At 40.0% G+C, this 18612-nt stretch overlaps 1 protein-coding gene and 1 long non-coding RNA gene across 7 annotated transcripts in view; one reads left to right on the top strand and one right to left on the bottom strand.

The window, feature by feature from the left end:
- The window catches only part of myo18ab (myosin XVIIIA b), a 161208-nt gene that overhangs the window by 119358 nt on the left and 23238 nt on the right, over positions 1-18612 (top strand). For all 6 annotated transcript variants that reach the window (XM_063016640.1, XM_063016641.1, XM_063016639.1 and 3 more), the window contains 11 exons: positions 2413-2522; positions 4111-4176; positions 4829-4957; positions 7367-7510; positions 10094-10183; positions 12343-12462; positions 12655-12766; positions 14019-14146; positions 14480-14634; positions 14824-14947; positions 18064-18264. In XM_063016640.1, the coding sequence (XP_062872710.1) occupies positions 2413-2522; positions 4111-4176; positions 4829-4957; positions 7367-7510; positions 10094-10183; positions 12343-12462; positions 12655-12766; positions 14019-14146; positions 14480-14634; positions 14824-14947; positions 18064-18264 (1379 nt within the window). The remainder of the gene's footprint in view (positions 1-2412; positions 2523-4110; positions 4177-4828; positions 4958-7366; positions 7511-10093; positions 10184-12342; positions 12463-12654; positions 12767-14018; positions 14147-14479; positions 14635-14823; positions 14948-18063; positions 18265-18612) is intronic.
- LOC134334368 (uncharacterized) overlaps positions 9070-18612 on the bottom strand; it is a 34867-nt gene continuing 25324 nt past the window's right edge. Inside the window, exons 2-3 of the long non-coding RNA XR_010015474.1 lie at positions 10006-10120; positions 9070-9931 (exon numbers count right to left, since the gene is read on the bottom strand). This is a non-coding gene — a long non-coding RNA (uncharacterized LOC134334368). The remainder of the gene's footprint in view (positions 9932-10005; positions 10121-18612) is intronic.

Below are 18612 nucleotides of genomic sequence, written 5' to 3'. Positions count from 1 at the left end.
CTGGGTAAGTGTCTCAAGCCGAAAGAAATGGGTCGCAGAGAAAAACAATAATAATATAATAAACAAGTTTTTACAAGTACATAAACACGGAATAAACTGTTACATCTTGTAAACCACACTGTGACCAGATTACCACCATTTTCATTAATTAACTATATTTTGTATTGTGTTTTGATTTGATGCATTGCTTGTGTTGCCTGGGTTGTGGTAAAAACCCTGCTGTAATGTCTATGTACACAAGAAAGAAACAAATCGACACCTGCTTTAAATTTTAATAGCGGCTGACATGGTGTAAAGAATCAAACATACAAACCTCAGTAAAGAAAAATATACCCTTATAGCACAGTTTATTAACTTGAGTTATGCTGGATAGCAAGCTGAATGTATGAAGTTACAATCTAAATGCACTTAGCTGAGGTTTCAATTACATAGCATTCCAGCTATCAACATATTTTGTGATTTTCATATTTTGTGATTATTTGATCCTTATAAATTTAAGCAGACTTGCAGAATAGACAGATTTTATTTACATAAAATTGAGTGACCTTGTGTTCAGAATATATATATGAATTTTGTTCTCTTTATGTTCTGTAGGAATGGTGCAGTAAAATATCACACCAGATTAAAGTGTGTTCAAGTACCAGATTTTTGAATCAGCAGAAATCTTTGAAAACAGTTACAGTGCCTTGCAAAAGTATTCGGCCCCCTTGAACTTTTCAACCTTTTGCCACATTTCAGGCTTCAAACATAACGATATGAAATTGTAATTTTTTGTGAAGAATCAACAACAAGTGAAACACAATCGTGAAGTGGAACGAAATTTATTGGATATTTTAAACTTTTTTTAGAAATAAAAAACTAAAAAGTGGGGCGTGCAATATTATTCGGCCCCCTTGCGTTAATACTTTGTAGCGCCACCTTTTGCTGCGATTACAGCTGCAAGTCGCTTGGGGTATGTCTCTATCAGTTTTGCACATCGAGAGAGAAATTTTTGCCCATTCTTCCTTGCAAAACAGCTCGAGCTCAGTGAGGTTGGATGGAGAGCGTTTGTGAACAGCAGTTTTCAGCTCTTTCCACAGATTCTCAATGGGATTCAGGTCTGGACTTTGACTTGGCCATTCTAACACCTGGATACGTTTATTTGTGAACCATTCCATTGTAGATTTTGCTTTATGTTTTGGATCATTGTCTTGTTGGAAGATAAATCTCCATCCCAGTCTCAGGTCTTTTGCAGACTGCAACAGGTTTTCTTCCAGAATGGTCCTGTATTTGGCTCCATCCATCTTCCCATCAATTTTAACCATCTTCCCTGTCCCTGCTGAAGAAAAGCAGGCCCAAACCATGATGCTGCCACCACCATGTTTGACAGTGGGCATGGTGTGTTCAGGGTGATGAGCTGTGTTGCTTTTACGCCAAACATAACGTTTTGCATTGTGGCCAAAAAGTTCGATTTTGGTTTCATCTGACCAGAGCACCTTCTTCCACATGTTTGGTGTGTCTCCCAGGTGGCTTTTTATGGATATCTTTGAGAAATGGCTTTCTTCTTGCCACTCTTCCATAAAGGCCAGATTTGTGCAGTGTACGACTGATTGTGTCCTATGGACAGAGTCTCCCACCTCAGCTGTAGATCTCTGCAGTTCATTCAGAGTGATCATGGGCCTCTTGGCTGCATCTCTGATCAGTCTTCTCCTTGTTTGAGCTGAAAGTTTAGAGGGACGGCCGGGTCTTGGTAGATTTGCAGTGGTCTGATACTCCTTCCATTTCAATATGATCGCTTGCACAGTGCTCCTTAAGATGTTTAAAGCTTGGGAAATCTTTTTGTATCCAAATCCGGCTTTAAACTTCTCCACAACAGTATCTCGGACCTGCCTGGTGTGTTCCTTGGTCTTCATGATGCTCTCTGCGCTTTAAACAGAACTCTGAGACTATCACAGAGCAGGTGCATTTATACGGAGACTTGATTACACACAGGTGGATTCTATTTATCACCATCAGTCATTTAGGTCAACATTGGATCATTCAGAGATCCTCACTGAACTTCTGGAGTGAGTTTGCTGCACTGAAAGTAAAGGGGCTGAATAATATTGCACGCCCCACTTTTTAGTTTTTTATTTCTAAAAAAAGTTTAAAATATCCAATAAATTTCGTTCCACTTCACGATTGTGTCCCACTTGTTGTTGATTCTTCACAAAAAATTACAATTTCATATCGTTATGTTTGAAGCCTGAAATGTGGCAAAAGGTTGAAAAGTTCAAGGGGGCCGAATACTTTTGCAAGGCACTGTAAATATATATGTGTATTTATCCCTGAAATATACTCTTCCCACTGGCCTGATATGGCACTCTGAATTGGGCTCTGTCCTAAAGCTCATTACCTTTATGCAAACTTAGCTTCTTGCTCTTCTTCTTCAAGGTTACCCCGATCACATGGTGTTCTCCGAGTTCCGTCGCCGCTTCGACGTCCTTGCACCCCATCTGACTAAAAAGCACGGACGGAACTACATTGTTACTGATGAGAAGAGGGTGAGTCATTGTGTGTGTGTGTGTGTTTTTCTCTTAGCTGGCCTGCTGCATAATTGGTTATGACAGCATTGCTGTGAGTGATGGTCTGTTATGCTCATCATTTTTCATCCCGTGTCTGAATAAATCTATATTGTTGTTGTGTTGCTGTGAACGCAGACACCCCAATAATTTACCTCTGTGAAACACATGGCTAATGCTGATTTTTTTACCAAATCAGTGGGTACTTTTAAGCTATTGTGATGAAGGTTGGCAGTACGGTCTCACAGTGAGAAGGTCCTGGGTTTGATTTCCAGGTGGAGTTTGCATGTTCTCCCCATGTCTGCGTGGGTTTCCTCCGAGAGCTCTGGTTTCCTCCCACAGTCCAAAGACATGCAAGTGAGGTGAATTGGAGATACTAAATTGTCTCTAACTGTTAGATGGATGGATGGATACTTTATTTATCCAGAGGGAAATTATTGGCCTCCAGTAGTTAAACAAGCAAAAGATGAAAAACTAATACAAATAAAGTAAGTGAGGTGTAGCAAATGTACAACGTTCAAATATACAATACGGTATGCAAGAAAGTATGTGCAAATTGTGAATCTGACATAAAAACAATAGCAGCAAGAGTGTATCTAAATATAAAATGAAATATAAAAAAAATAATATAAAATGTAGGTATGAATAAGTATAACAGTAACATTTTATAATAGTAACAGTAAAACAGTAATATTTTAACAAAAAAAACCTTAATTAATTACCTGTCCTGTCATAAATGTAACCATAGTGTGTAAAAAATAACTTTAAAATCATAATTACATAAGTAAATAAATAAAGCTTGGCATACAGCTCAAGTTAGGTTTGTGCAGAGTTGTCAAATAAGTCAGTCGTGTCTTTAGTGGTCCCAACCTGGCTGGTAGCACCACGAAGAATAGACAGGTGCGCCTTCATAGTTTATCTGTCTGAGAAAACGGGCTTCACTACCCCATTCATCACTGCATGCTTGCTGATCGTCTGATTAATATAGACGTTAATGTGGGGTGTTTTTGTGTCTCATTTTCATTTTTACCATTTAGCAGACGCTTTTATCCAAAGCGACTTACACAATGAGCTGAACACGATGAGCAATTGAGGGTTAAGGGCCTTGCTCAGGGACCCAACAGTGGGCAACTTGGTGGTGGTGAGGCTTGAACCGTCAACCTTCTGTTTACTAGTCCAGTACCTTAACCACTGAGCTATCACTGGCCCAGTGTCTCGACCAAAGCTGTGAGTTTGGAGAATGTAGCTGATGGTATTTCACAGTACCCTCGTATTGTTAAAAAAATAATAATAAGCAATAACAATTGCCATTAAAAAATTACTAATATCTGATATCAACCGGCAAGGTGGTGTGTGATAATCTCAGCCCTCCTCAGCCAATGCTTAGCAATGCTAGCGGCATTATTCCAACAGAGTGAGTACACAGGTTTGAAATGTATTTCAGCCCTAGTATAGTCTACAGTTGATGATTCTAGAGAAAAATGGGTCCTGTATAATGCTGTATAATCTTTGTTCTTGGAGGTAAACAGTGTTATGTTAACATTTTATGTGTTGCGTGTGTGTTTTTCAGGCTGTGGAGGAGCTACTGGAGTTTCTGGAGCTGGAGAAAAGCAGCTATCACATGGGCATAAGCAGGGTGAGTTCAACTATTTTCCCCTTTTAGAAAGCATGAAGGATTCAAAGCTTTTAACTCAATTAATAATGAACATTTTCTAGAAAATTATTTGTGAAAAAATACGAATGTTTGTGGTTGCTGTTTGGCTGCAGTTATGAGTTTTCACTAAATTTAAATCGTTTTTCTTATATCATTATATAATAACTATTGCAACAGTGTATAAATATTGCTGGTGGATTGTCGTTTAATTAGGAAGCATTGAGGATTTTTCATACACCATTATATTTGGGTGATGGCAGCAAGAACTCTAGGATGTCAAGGCGTTAGTAGGTGTTCCACTTGCTTTTTGTGCATGTATTTTGTATTTTGTATTTTATTCCATGTTAAAAAGTATACATGGACTAAAAATACATGTACACAAGGACTCGAGCTTTAAATCTAAAAATCTGATTAAAAAAAAAACATCTCATCAGCAACTGAGAAATAATAAATTAGCTGCTTGATCAGTGCTAGTAATCAGAAGCGATCATCCATGTATATATTGCATATATTTTCTTTACTTATTTTGTAGTAAAGGTGATTGAGTTAAGTCTCTGGGTTGCGATCAATATCGAATTTGCAGGAGAACATTTGTGTTTTTGGGCTCGACGTCTGACGGTTGTGGTGTATACAGGTGTTCTTCAGGGCAGGGGTTCTGGCCAGGCTGGAGGAACAGAGGGACCTGCAGACCAGACGCAACCTCACCCTCTTCCAGGCCACCTGCAGGGGATTCCTTTCACGCCAGGCCTTCAAAAAGAGAAAGGTGGGTTCAATTTATCCTCTATTTTATTGTTTTAAAAATATAAGTAATAAAAATGAAACAATATACAGTGTATCACAAAAGTGAGTACACCCCTCACATTTCTGCAGATATTTAAGTATATCTTTTCATGGGACAACACTGACAAAATGACACTTTGACACAATGAAAAGTAGTCTGTGTGCAGCTTATATAACAGTGTAAATTTATTCTTCCCTCAAAATAACTCAATATACAGCCATTAATGTCTAAACCACCGGCAACAAAAGTGAGTACACCCCTAAGAGACTACACCCCTAAATGTCCAAATTGAGCACTGCTTGTCATTTTCCCTCCAAAATGTCATGTGATTTGTTAGTGTTACTAGGTCTCAGGTGTCCATAGGGAGCAGGTGTGTTCAATTTAGTAGTACAGCTCTCACACTCTCTCATACTGGTCACTGAAAGTTCCAACATGGCACCTCATGGCAAAGAACTCTCTGAGGATCTTAAAAGACGAATTGTTGCACTACATGAAGATGGCCAAGGCTACAAGAAGATTGCCAACACCCTGAAACTGAGCTGCAGCACAGTGGCCAAGATCATCCAGCGTTTTAAAAGAGCAGGGTCCACTCAGAACAGACCTCGCGTTGGTCGTCCAAAGAAGCTGAGTGCACGTGCTCAGCGTCACAGCCAACTGCTGTCTTTGAAAGATAGGCGCAGGAGTGCTGTCAGCATTGCTGCAGAGATTGAAAAGGTGGGGGGTCAGCCTGTCAGTGCTCAGACCATACGCCGCACACTACATCAAATTGGTCTGCATGGCTGTCACCCCAGAAGGAAGCCTCTTCTGAAGTCTCTACACAAGAAAGCCCGCAAACAGTTTGCTGAAGACATGTCAACAAAGGACATGGATTACTGGAACCATGTCCTATGGTCTGATGAGACCAAGATTAATTTGTTTGGTTCAGATGGTCTCAAGCATGTGTGGCGGCAATCAGGTGAGGAGTACAAAGATAAGTGTGTCATGCCTACAGTCAAGCATGGTGGTGGGAATGCCATGGTCTGGGGCTGCATGAGTGCAGCCGGTGTTGGGGAGTTACATTTCATTGAGGGACACATGAACTCCAATATGTACTGTGAAATACTGAAGCAGAGCATGATCCCCTCCCTCTGGAAACTGGGTCGCAGGGCAGTGTTCCAGCATGATAATGACCCCAAACACACCTCTAAGACGACCACTGCTTTATTGAAGAGGCTGAGGGTAAAGGTGATGGACTGGCCAAGCATGTCTCCAGACCTAAACCCAATAGAACATCTTTGGGGCATCCTCAAGCGGAAGGTGGAGGAGCGCAAAGTCTCGAATATCCGCCAGCTCCGTGATGTCGTCATGGAGGAGTGGAAAAGCATTCCAGTGGCAACCTGTGAAGCTCTGGTAAACTCCATGCCCAGGAGAGTTAAGGCAGTTCTGGGAAATAATGGTGGCCACACAAAATATTGACACTTCAGGAACTTTCACTAAGGGGTGTACTCACTTTTGTTGCCGCAGGTTTAGACATTAATGGCTGTATATTGAATTATTTTGAGGGAAGAATAAATTTACACTGTTATATAAGCTGCACACAGACTACTTTTCATTGTGTCAAAGTGTCATTTTGTCAGTGTTGTCCCATGAAAAGATATACTTAAATATCTGCAGAAATGTGAGGGGTGTACTCACTTTTGTGATACACTGTATAAAATGCCGTTCATTGACATCATGGGGACGGCACGGTGGCTCAGTGGATAGCACGCTCACCTGGGTTCGATTCCCAGGTGCAGCTGTCAGCCTCCTTTTGTTATAGTTTGCATGTTCTCCCTGTGTCTGTGTGGGTTTTCTTTGGGAAATCTGGTTTCCTCCCACAGTCCAAAGACATGCAAGTTAGGTAAACTGGAGATACAAAATTGTCCATGACTGTGTTTGACATTAAAAACTTGAACTGATGAATCTTGTGTAACCAGTAACTGCCTGTCCTGTCATGAATGTAACCAATGTGTGTAAAACAGGCTTCATCTGGGAATCGAACCCAGATCCTTCTTTCTGTGAGGTGACAGTGCTATCCATTGAGCCACCCTACATAATGTCTATAAACTGCACCTTTATCCTATTTATTAAAATATTAGTTCTAACAGGGTTTCAGCGGATTTGTCTAACAGCATCTCGGGGCATCTCAGAGGATATTTACATTACATTACATTACATTTGAATTTTTATTTGATTTCCTTTGCACTACATTGACGTGCTTGTGTGATGCTTGTGATGTTTGTGGATTGCTGATGTAACACTGCAGTGTCAAAGTAACAAAGACTGTAGTAATAAAATACTGATTTTTCTGAGACCACTTTGGGGTACTCAATCAGGGTGCATTGTTGTTTACCATGTGCTTTTGCTTTGCAGATCCAGGATTTGGCCATCCGTTGCATCCAGAAGAACATTCAAAAGAACCGTGGTGTGAAGGGCTGGCCCTGGTGGAAGCTCTTCACCACGGTGCGGCCACTCATCCAGGTGCAGCTGACCGAGGAGCAGATCCGAGGCAAAGACGTACGTAACTGCTTAGTTCTCTTCGCTGCTCTGTGCTTTTACATTTGTGTCCTCTTATTTTTTCTTTTTTTTTTAATCAATCAGAAGCAATGTGCTTACATTAGGGAATGATTGGATGCATTTTATTGCATTATAAATGTAGCACAATTTAATAATAAGTTGTATTTACTTATTTACTCAGCTTTAACAAATGCATACTCAGGGTTGCAGAGCCTAATTAAAACCACCACACAAATATGTCCTGACATTTTCATCAAAGTAAAACTACAACCAGAGAAACGTATTGATCAGGTGATCTGTACCAGATGCAGCATTGGACACAAACATTTAACACAATGTGTTGTAAGGGGAAGAGCTACCCCACTCTTACCCCTCCTCCACCGACGCTAAACGGGCTCCGTTCCGGTTCATGAACTTGAACTTTGTTTCCACCAAAATAAGAGGTTCCAAACTTCCCAGAGAAGCTGATTCTCAGCACCCCGAGCTGCATAACACGAGTTTAAAAGTATAACCACCACACAGTGAAGTAAATACGTAGTAATACTAAATATTGATAAATGTGGATGTTTTTAGAGTGGATTTGATGGTTATGCTCTAGCTCTACTGCTCAAGCCAAGCGCTGAGTAAAGCGGCTATTTACAAAGCGCAAAATGCTTCTCACATGAATGCGCTAAAGAAAGCAACAATGACGACAAGGAAGGAGTCGCCATCTACGTCTTCTTATCACCCATAGTTAATAGATGCTTTTTTTTGCTCAAAACGAACATCTGGAACAACAGCACAAATGCTCACAGGTGATCTACATGCTCCACCATCATGTTCTACTCAGGCTTGGTTCCCAAAAGCTGGTGGAAATGTGGGTTGGTTCCCTAAAAAACACCAAGGTTCGAAGAAGCCTGAATAGAACCGGTTCAAAAACCGAAAGTCTTTTGGTGGAAAGAACAGTTCTGTCAAATACAGTATATACTGACTGATTTCCTAAATACTTACAGAAACGACTATGTATAGCAATACCTAAGACCATGAGAAATTTTTAACCCAGCCAAAATAGAAACAATCCTCAAGTTTAATCTCAAGCATTAAAAAGCCAACATACTAAGACAACACTTGACAAGGGCTATAGACAGATCTGCTGTGAATATGACCATTATGTGTGTAAGCACGGTGTAAAGCATCTAAATAAATAAATAATTAATCAAATAAATCACCACACACAGCTGGTCTAAAGTGTGCAGAAAGGAAACTGACTGTTCTAACATCAAAATCGTTACAAAGTTGTATTATGAAACGGATAGTTCCGGTCCTAAAATCTGATTGGCTGAGCCGCGTTCGAAGCCGTTGTAAAATCCCCGATAAACTCACACCTAGGACCACCTCACATCATTCCATATTAATACGCCACTGAATAGAAAAGTTAATGTTATTTTCGCCCTCATGTTGCCTAGCAACACTGTTAATCGAACTATTTTGCGTCGCGGAAGAATGCTTTATTGTAAGTTTATACACAATAAATACATTTATGAATTAAACATTGTTGTATTTATTATATTTTATGTTGACCGCCGTTTTATAAAAGCAATAAGCCACTCGAGACCGTACGTTACTGTTACGATTTTAGCACGGGGAAAGAAGTTTTAGGCACTCCGCTTCGCATCGCGCCAAAAACGTCATCCCCGTGCTAAAATCACAGTAACGTACGGCCTCTCGTGGCTTATTGCTTTATTTTGGCCAAGTAAAGTAGCTTAAATAATGGCTGTGTTTCAAACAGTTAAGGCTTCATCTCCTGCAAATGCTTGCTAAAAATGCTGCCTACCTAGGTAGCTGCTTTGGGTGTCATTCAAAGCACTTGCCTCTTTCAGCGTTTTTCCATCAAAAGAACTCTGGTTCAAACCTTGGTGTTTTTTAGAGAACCGACTGCCTTTCCACCAGTTTTTGGGAGCCAAGCATGCATCATCAACGGTGGGCATTGCCACAGATGACGTCATGGTTTGCGCTGAAAAAACCCCTACCCACCTAGTATTCTGTGGTGCGAGCTGCGAACACAAGTTTCTTTGGTGGAAAAACGCAACCAAGTTGGTGCAAAATGGGCATTAGACCAGTGTGACAGTTTGTAGTTGAATGTATGTGAATGCGTTTCCTCTGAAGGCGCTTTTAGGATGTGCACTGGTAAAGAGATGCTACTTGGACCGAATGTGACTCTTCCTTTGAGGCTCTGCATTAGCAAGTCAAAGGGTTCGAGCATGTGCATGCGTGGCACGTCCGCTGGGCTGCGACCCGCCGAGCGTTGTGTATTTGTGCAGTCATCTGGGTGCTGACCGTCTCAGAGCAGCCTTCTTTTATGAACAAAACACCAGCGCTAAGTCTTTTAGTCGAACGGCCTGCAGAGTCGGTCCAGACAGCAATCAGGGGGCCATGAAGAGCCTGAAAAAAGGAAGTGCATGGATCAGTCTTATGATGTATGCTCTCAGTTTAGTGTTGTTCTCCGCTAATCTTACCGGGACAGAATGTATTTTGCTGTTGGGCTGTTTGAATGTTTGATTTTCTGACTGTTTCTTTCTGTTGTTGTTATTTGTTTCTTCTCAGGAGGAGATTCAGCAGCTGAAGCAAAAGCTGGAGAAAGTGGAGAGAGAGAGAAACGAACTACGACTCAACACAGACCGTTTAGAAAGCAAGGTGAAGCTCACACACATCTCACAGATTGTTTTTAGATCAGCCAGGCCTGAATATTCGTAGATGTATTTATTTAATTCAGAATTAGGAGGACCACCCTAGCTCTTACCGGCCAATACCGGGGTTAGCATAGCGATACGCAGAAGGGTTTGATGCACTGTGTTGTGACACATTAACTAGCACCACTATTAAAATTAGTGCCAATTTAACCAACTGTAGCTCTTCTGTTAGTCCGTACTAGTCAAAAATTTCATGTCCTGGCATTAATGAGTCTACGAGTGCATTCACATGAGAAGTGGCAAAACTGCATTCATGCTGGCTGTGCCGCTGTTTCCTATATTGTGTGGCGATGCCACTTAGCTTGCTGCTATGGTTCTCTGAGCAGCACGCAACGCACACTTTTGCTGCACTGGGCTTGTGATATTTGCGCTTGCCACAGCGCTTAAAGTTCACCTGGTTGAACTTTGACCCAGTTTACAGCTGACCTTTTTTAAAGTGCCTCCAATAAGACTAACTGTTTGATATGATGCGATAAAAGCGACTCGGGCAATAATTAGGAGAAGTTTAGTGTCACTATTTCGTTCTTTTAATACCTTAAACTACATCTAGCTTTCTTTTACTGATAAGTGTTTAGACTCAGAAATGCTTATTCTCACCACTCAGCACCCTGAGCTATAACACAAGTTTAAAAGTGAAACAGTGAGGAAAAAAAAAATCCAGCTAAACACAGATACATGTGGATGTGGGTGGATTTGAGGGTTGTTCCACACAAATGCAGATTCGTCTCATATTTGCACTTTAATGACAATGACAAAGACCCAAAAATTTAGAAGTAAGTGATCCAGTTCCAGCGAGTGATCCTGTTGTTTGTGCACTGATATACAGCGAAAATGCAAGGAGGAAAAAGAATCTGGGTGAATCTTGTTTTGCAGAGAAAAATATAGTTTCTATATTATAGTTGTCTCTGACAAGGATGCAGTGACGTCTGAGAGATTAGAGATCACAAGTGTTCAATTTAGGCTTGTGCCCTTGCCCTTTTGGCACTGAAATTCCTCCAGATTTCTTAACCATTTAATGATATTATGCACTGTAATATGCAAATCCCTTCTAATCTTTCTTTGAAGAATATTGTTTTTAAAGATTTCAATCATTTTCCTTTCGTGATTACATTCACCTGTTGACGTCACATGATTATTTCGTGTATTTTTTACCTTGTGTTAGAGAGTTTGATGTAAATAAATATTTTTTGCAATGCAGCGTTGGTATTATGGTTTGGCGTAGACGATAAGATCACAAAGACTATATAGCTTGTGTGTGTGTCAGTGTATTCTAATAGAAACTATATTTTTCTGTAGTCATGCTTGTTGACATTTACAACTCCTCCCCTGGGTTACACCTCACTCTGTATCTTGCATTTTCATTGGCTGGAGTTTGACACTGCACTCACTGTCAATAACAACCTGATCACAACACATTTCACCCTACAGGATTTTGAGTCACAGACAGGTCCAGATATTTAGCATGCTAGATATTTTTCTTGAGTCTGCAAGCAATTGGGGTTGAAAAGTTCACATTTAGCGATCAAGAGCTGATTTTCGAGCCCGAGCGAACGCCGATTTGCCTCATCATTTGGCTCATCATTTGGCACATCTGTTGGCCAGCGAAAATCAGGGCAAAAATCGTGTAGTGTGAACTAGGCACAAGCTGCACAACAAACTTCTTATGGTTCTTATGGTTGGTGCTCACCAAGACTTCCTGGCCCTTATCAATGTCACTCAGCTCTTCATGCCTGATCATATCAGTAGTACTATGAGTGACTACTATGAGTGACTACCATCAGCCCAGGATTAAATTAGTTCTACAAAATTGTTATGAAATGAGTCATTTTGTTGTTTGGATAAATACATTACCTCCAAAAATATTAGTTTGTATTATTTGCTATTAGGAATTATTTTTAGAAAGTCACAGGAACATATACAGTATGCACACACACACTTACTCCAGCACAGACCAACTCCCATGCCACAGCTTAAAAGCTGTCAGCTAAGTGATAAATATCTAGGGTATGACTTCAGGGTGCAGCAATTAGTTGTTTAACTGTTAGCTTAGTTCATTTAAGACAGGACAGCAAACTGAGCTTCTTCATTACTGTGTGTGTTTAGATCACAGAGCTTTCATCAGAACTGGCCGATGAACGAAACACGGGTGAATCTGCCTCTCAGCTGCTCGAGTCTGAGACCTCCGAGAGACTCCGGCTGGAGAAAGACATGAAGGATCTTCAGGTACAGCACACATTATACACACACACATTACACACACATGCTTTTTTTTATGTCCGCTAGCTTGAAATTTTGTTGTAGATGCAAACGTATTTTATTTAAGTTTGCTTGTGAGCTTTAGAGCCTCCTCAGTCTTTAAGTTTTTCTCAAAAAAGTCAAAAGCTGATGTATAATTGTGTGTGTCTGTGGTATCAGGCCAAGTACGACTCCATGAAGAAGCAAATGGAGTCTATGGAGATGGAGGTGATGGAGTCTCGGCTCATTAACGCTTCTGACCTCAACGGAGAGATGGACGATGATGACGCTGGTGAGTTACCTCACTTCTTGCTCACTTATCATTCATCACATTTAAATAGGTTTCTCCTTTCTTTGCAAAACATAGCATGTTGCAGGCTGTCACCTGTAAATAAAAGGCTAAGGGTCTGTCTGAAAACCTAGTGTGCTGCCTTGCTGCATAAGTAGAGAGGATTCTAATAAGTCATCGAACTTATAAAGTAGGTTATTTAGACGCATTATTTAGACAGCGATTATGGTGATTATGTCATGTTATGACAGTTTTTGCTTTGTTTTAGCCTCAGGCCATTCAAACCACAATCCACTAGCATGCCAGCTAATATCTTCCTTCGTGTATTTAAAAAGGTTAAATTGTCACTGACAAGCCCGGATTTGCAAGTAAATGACACTTGTACACCTTTATACAGTCTTATATCTTAATCTTATTGTTGATTTGTTCAATTTTTTTATTTAAATGGTTCTTATATAATTACCAGCAGGCATTAAACACATTTATGTGTCATTAGAGGCACTTAATTAATACATAATATACTTGTTAATAAGATATGCTATTTATAGCCAGACGTATGCGAATACCCAATACATTATTTAAGTTCATGTGTTGTCACACCTGCAATGGTTTGGGTAGGGCCCCCTTTTTGTTTCAATATGACTGTGCCCCTGTGTACAAAGCAAGATTTATAAAGACCTGGGTTAGTGGGGTTTGGGATGGTTTAATTCCAGTGACCGGCTTAAATCCCTTATCTTAACCCAATTAAAAATCTTTGGGATGAGTTGGAGAGTCGATTTAGAGCCAGGCGTTCTTGTTTAACATCAGAGCCTGACCGTACAAATTATTTTTCAATGTAATGGGCACTAATTACGACAGATACTAACAGCTGTTCTAGAAAATGATATACTGTTGTAGCACATTCATGGTGTCCATATACTTTTAGTCAAATAGGGTTCGTAAATTAAGCACATTTCTTCATGAATTTAGTAGGGCCCTAAGCATAGGGTACCATGTAGTGTATCACTGCTGCCATGGAAAACAGTTATTCAGAAACTGTTCTGGTGTCTCCAGTGGCAGTTTAAGCTGGGTAGGGGCTCGGTAGTGAGTGTTGCAATCAACAGACAATTGCTAGATGTTTTCTGAGAGTAGCCTAGTTGTGGTTGACTAGCTGTTGTTGGTCCTGGACATCTTCACTTCACAATTCTAGTGTTTACAGCCGCCCCAGATGAAAAACATGTAGGTGATTGGAACATTTCTTTCTTTGTTTGTGTAGGAGGTGAATGGAGACTGAAGTATGAGCGAGCTGTCCGAGAGACTGAATTCACCAAGAAGAGGCTGCAGCAGGAGTTTGATGACAAGCTAGAGGTTGAGCAGCAGAACAAGAGGCAGCTGGAAAGACGGGTGAGGTTATAAACACACGCTTTTTCTTCTGCTGCCTTCTACATCATAGTAACTCCCATGTATTATTCATTTGAACATGTATTATTTTAACACTATATGCAGTCCCCAATATAAAGACAAGATAAAATTAGCAGACAGAAACATAATACCTGTCTTGGCCTTAAATGACACATACGTGTTAAACATGGTGTTAAAACCCAAACAAATAAAATAAATACATATACGGTCCCCAGGTGCTGCTTGGTTTTGCCCTTAACTAGACAGACAGTGGGCTGATAAGAAACTCCTAACAAAACTTTCAATAGTTCAATTATTTTTGTGTGTGTTTGTCAGCTGACGGATTTGCAGGCAGATAATGAGGAGGTGCAGCGGGTCACACAGCAGCTGAAGAAGAAATGCCAGAAACTGACAGCTGAGCTGCAAGACACCAAACTGCACCTAGAGGGCCAGCAGAGCCGCAATCATGAGCTGGAGAAGAAACAGAGGAAGTGAGTGACTATCATTAAAAAACAAACAAACAAATTAGATTAGATTTATGCATTTTTTTCTTTTTCTTTTCCTTTTCCATCAGCCTTGGTTGAGGTTCGGCTGTGTTATGGCTTAAGCGCAATAGAACTCAGGAACTGATGTAATGCTAAATCAAACGGTATGAATTGTAAAACGTTCCGTGTGTGCAGATTTGACTCTGAGCAGAATGTGGCTCAGGAGGAAGTGCAGAAAGAGAGAAGTCTGCGAGAGAAGCTAAGTCGAGAGAAAGATGTGCTGACTGGAGAAGTATTCAGCATTCGACAGCAACTGGAGGTCAGAAGCTTCTTTCTTACTTTCTAAGATGCAATGTAGGGTTTTTACATTCTAGTACAAAGGTCAGATTTACACTGTACCATACACTCTTAAGAACCTGCTGTTACATATGGCGACATCACATTTTGACTTTGTTATGACCTATATCTCGTTCAGCTTAACTTAGACCTGTTGTCCGCGTTATGCCAAGTTCACACTACACGACTTTCCAAGTCGTCAGGTCACTGTACAGTTCACACTATACGACTTTCTGATTTGTCAGGTCACTGTACAGTTCACACTATACGACTGAATCTCTTGCACCCGGGAGTCTTTCAGTCGGTGTATATTTCACACTACACGACTGATCGGCGATAGGGGGTTTCACACTACACCATCTATCACCAACTGGAATCGCAGGCGAGCTTCTCTGGTCTCCCTTTTTTTCTTCTTTACAAAAACACACGTGAGAAGTGACGAGGGGTTTAATGATACCACGTCCAAAAATGCACGTCAACAAGTAGCGAGAGATCAAAGCTGTTTGTGGTCTGATGTGCAGCGTAAAATCAAAGAGGAAAAATAAATGAATCTGAGTGGATTTGGCAACACAAACAGTATGGATTGTTCTGTAGTAAAGTGGAGGTTAATGAATAATTTTGTGCAGCGTGGGTGTTATGTTTTGTAGAGAACGATCAAATCAGAAATACTGTAAAACGTGTGTGTGCCGGTGTATCCTGATATAAACTATATCCTCTCCTGCGTTTCCCTTCACGCTGTATCCTGCGTTCTCATTGGCTGTTTGACATGTCACTCATTCCCAGTTGCCCGTCTGAGATCAGATATCTGGCGTGCTAGAAAACTCGATCCAGTCGCCGAGCGGTCGGCGAGCCGGTCGGGTCGAGTTGTTGGATAGTTCACACTTAGCGACTGAGAGCCGAGTTTTGATCGCCGAGTGAACGCTGAGTTGCTCCCGACCCGGAAAATCAATCGCCGAGCGAAAATCAGGGCAAAAATCGTGTAGTGTGAACTAGGCATTAGTAGACACTTTTGTCTGCCATCAAGCGGTAGCAAAAGTGCTAGACAATAAGTAAGGTAAAAACAAGATACAAAATGCACAAGAGCGTACTGTATTTAACACTGCTGCTGTCCTCAAGTCTTGCAACTTAGATACTGCATCTATAGTGTTAGTCAGGGCTGGACTGGGAACAAAATCCAGCCCTGGACTTTTTTTCTTGACAAGCACATCGTGCCACACATATCATTTACATATAGAATACAAATTCTACAATATTTCTTAAAATTTACAGTTTATTAAATGGTTCTATTGGATTTCCCCATCCTGTCTCATTAAATTGCAAGAAATGAAATCAGTCTTTAAACCTTTAACACTGGTAAATATGCTTTTTCGCACTTTTATTCACGCGTGATTCACGTTTGTTCCAAATTAGCGCATTGCTCCGATGAGCAAAGAAATAAATCGCATGTGTAAATACTTTAATATGTTGACAAGGGAAATTAACCATGTGAGCTATGCACATAATCACTCTAAAAATTTCCTGAACAACTGCATTTTCCTTTCTGTATTACAGAGGACAAGATAGTGTTTACTTTTTCTGAGGAGCAGAGACTAATGGTACCATCTCAAATTATATCCACCGCCCTATGTAGTGCACTATGTTGGACATGACACAATAGAACTTTCACAAAAATAGTCCTTAAAACGGCTGTTTTAAAGCCCCTGGTATCCAACAGTAGCTTAGATAACTACTTATTAATCATTCAGTGACTGTTAAAAGAAATGTTTTGTACTGTTACGAAGTACCCTAAGTAGGGCATAGGCGACATTTGAGATGGACCCACAGTCTCTTTTTAAACGGCGTTACTAACGAAGCAGAGGCACTGAACACTAACTTTTCCTTTTCTGCTCTTTGGCTATGCTGTAGTTCCTCACTGCCAAACAGGTGATCCAGTTTCCTGCACTTTTCTGTATCTACTTGCAGCTTCTTCTTTTTTTAATCACGAGAATAAGAAGAATAACATTTGTAAACCAGCCTACACAGTGAGAAAGCCCATAAAAGTGTGATTCCAAAAGGTCACAGCATAGGTCACTGTTATCAGCTTTATGACTTTAAGCTTAGTTTATAAGTCTTGTTATTGGTCCTAAATCAGAATTGCAGTTCATCTTTTTTAAACATTTATTAATAAACCAAATTGAAAGGTTTTTTTAACCATCACATAGTACTACTAGCTAGGGATGCAAATTCTACCAGTTTCTTTTAACATTAGGTAATGGATAACCGAAAACTGAAAATTATATAGAGTCCTATCAAAATGTAAAACCTATCACTGACTTTCAACTGACTTATTAACAAATCCTTTATTAAATACAAAACAACTTAAAAGTAGTGAAAGTGGCAAAAAATTTTAAAATGAACACTGCAGAATGAACTTTTTAAACCAAGTTGGTAATAAATAGTTAATTACAAATGCTTACTAAACATGTTAACCATGATTACTAAATTTGCAGCCAGAATATTAAAACTCTTGACATTTTTAGTGTATGTATTATAAGACAATAAGCAAAGTTCTTCCTTTATACTGGGACATGATGCAAAATATCCACATCATTTTTGTCACGTAAAAAGGATGTATGCACAATACAGCTTCTGTTTGGTATTTTAACCTTTAATAGTTCCATTATTCAATTATTCAGTGATCCATTATTCTATTATTCAAATGATACACATGCATTGAAAAGTTTCTCTGTTCAGATTAAATTGGCAGCATTTTCCCTAAATAAGTTTCTACATTAAGCTGGTGCATGCTCACTGAGGGTGGGTAAGGGTGAGCTACACTTGCTCCACTCTTAGTTCAAATGAACTGTTCGTTGTTGGAAATAAATTGTAATGACTATTTTAACAGACAGCGTTAATCAAGGTATTTTAGGTTTGTTTATTCCTTTGTTTACTTTCATATGTCTGTTCATCTGTTTGCTTGTTGGGTTACGTGTTCATTTATTAATAAAGCATGTGCATTATTTCTGGCTGATTCATCTGATCAGCATCAAGGACTGTGCTTATGTGTGTGGTGTGTGTGTGTACAGATAACGTGTGCTTAACATTCGTGTTCTTTCTCAGGACAAAGATCTGGAAATGTGCGCACTCAATCTGAAGCTGGAACAAATGGAGGCTGAGCTGCAGGATCTAAACTCTCAGGAGTCAAAGGATGAGGCCTCACTGGCCAAGGTCAAAAAGCAGCTCCGTGACCTGGAAGCAAAAGTCAAAGATCAGGAGGAGGAGCTTGACGAACAAGCTGGAACCATACAGATGCTGGAGCAGGTGGGAACACTGTTTCATACAAACAGCTGTGGGTCAATGAAATGTGTGCAAAAGCCATTATTACTAAGCTCGTCATTTTAAGATACTGGGGGTCTGAAAACCAGATGATTTAGATTCTTAGATTAGATTGGATTATTTAATTAATTAATTAGATTAGATTAGCTAGCGAAGCTTTAGATTGTTCAAGTTCTTTTATTTCTCTGTGTTTAGTACCGTAATGGTGATTTAAACCCTAGATTTAATTGTGATACTTGAGTTAGTAAATACTTAGAAGTTCATGTCGTGTTAAATGTTTGTACGGTAAAGCTGGATACACTCGCACACACGTACATTAGAAATTACCTGAAT

Source organism: Trichomycterus rosablanca, chromosome 20 (assembly GCF_030014385.1).
Source record: "Trichomycterus rosablanca isolate fTriRos1 chromosome 20, fTriRos1.hap1, whole genome shotgun sequence".
Classification (NCBI taxonomy): Eukaryota; Metazoa; Chordata; class Actinopteri; order Siluriformes; family Trichomycteridae; genus Trichomycterus; species Trichomycterus rosablanca.
The sequence above is the reverse complement of the archived record's forward strand: the minus strand, read 5'-3'. Positions and strand labels throughout refer to the sequence as shown.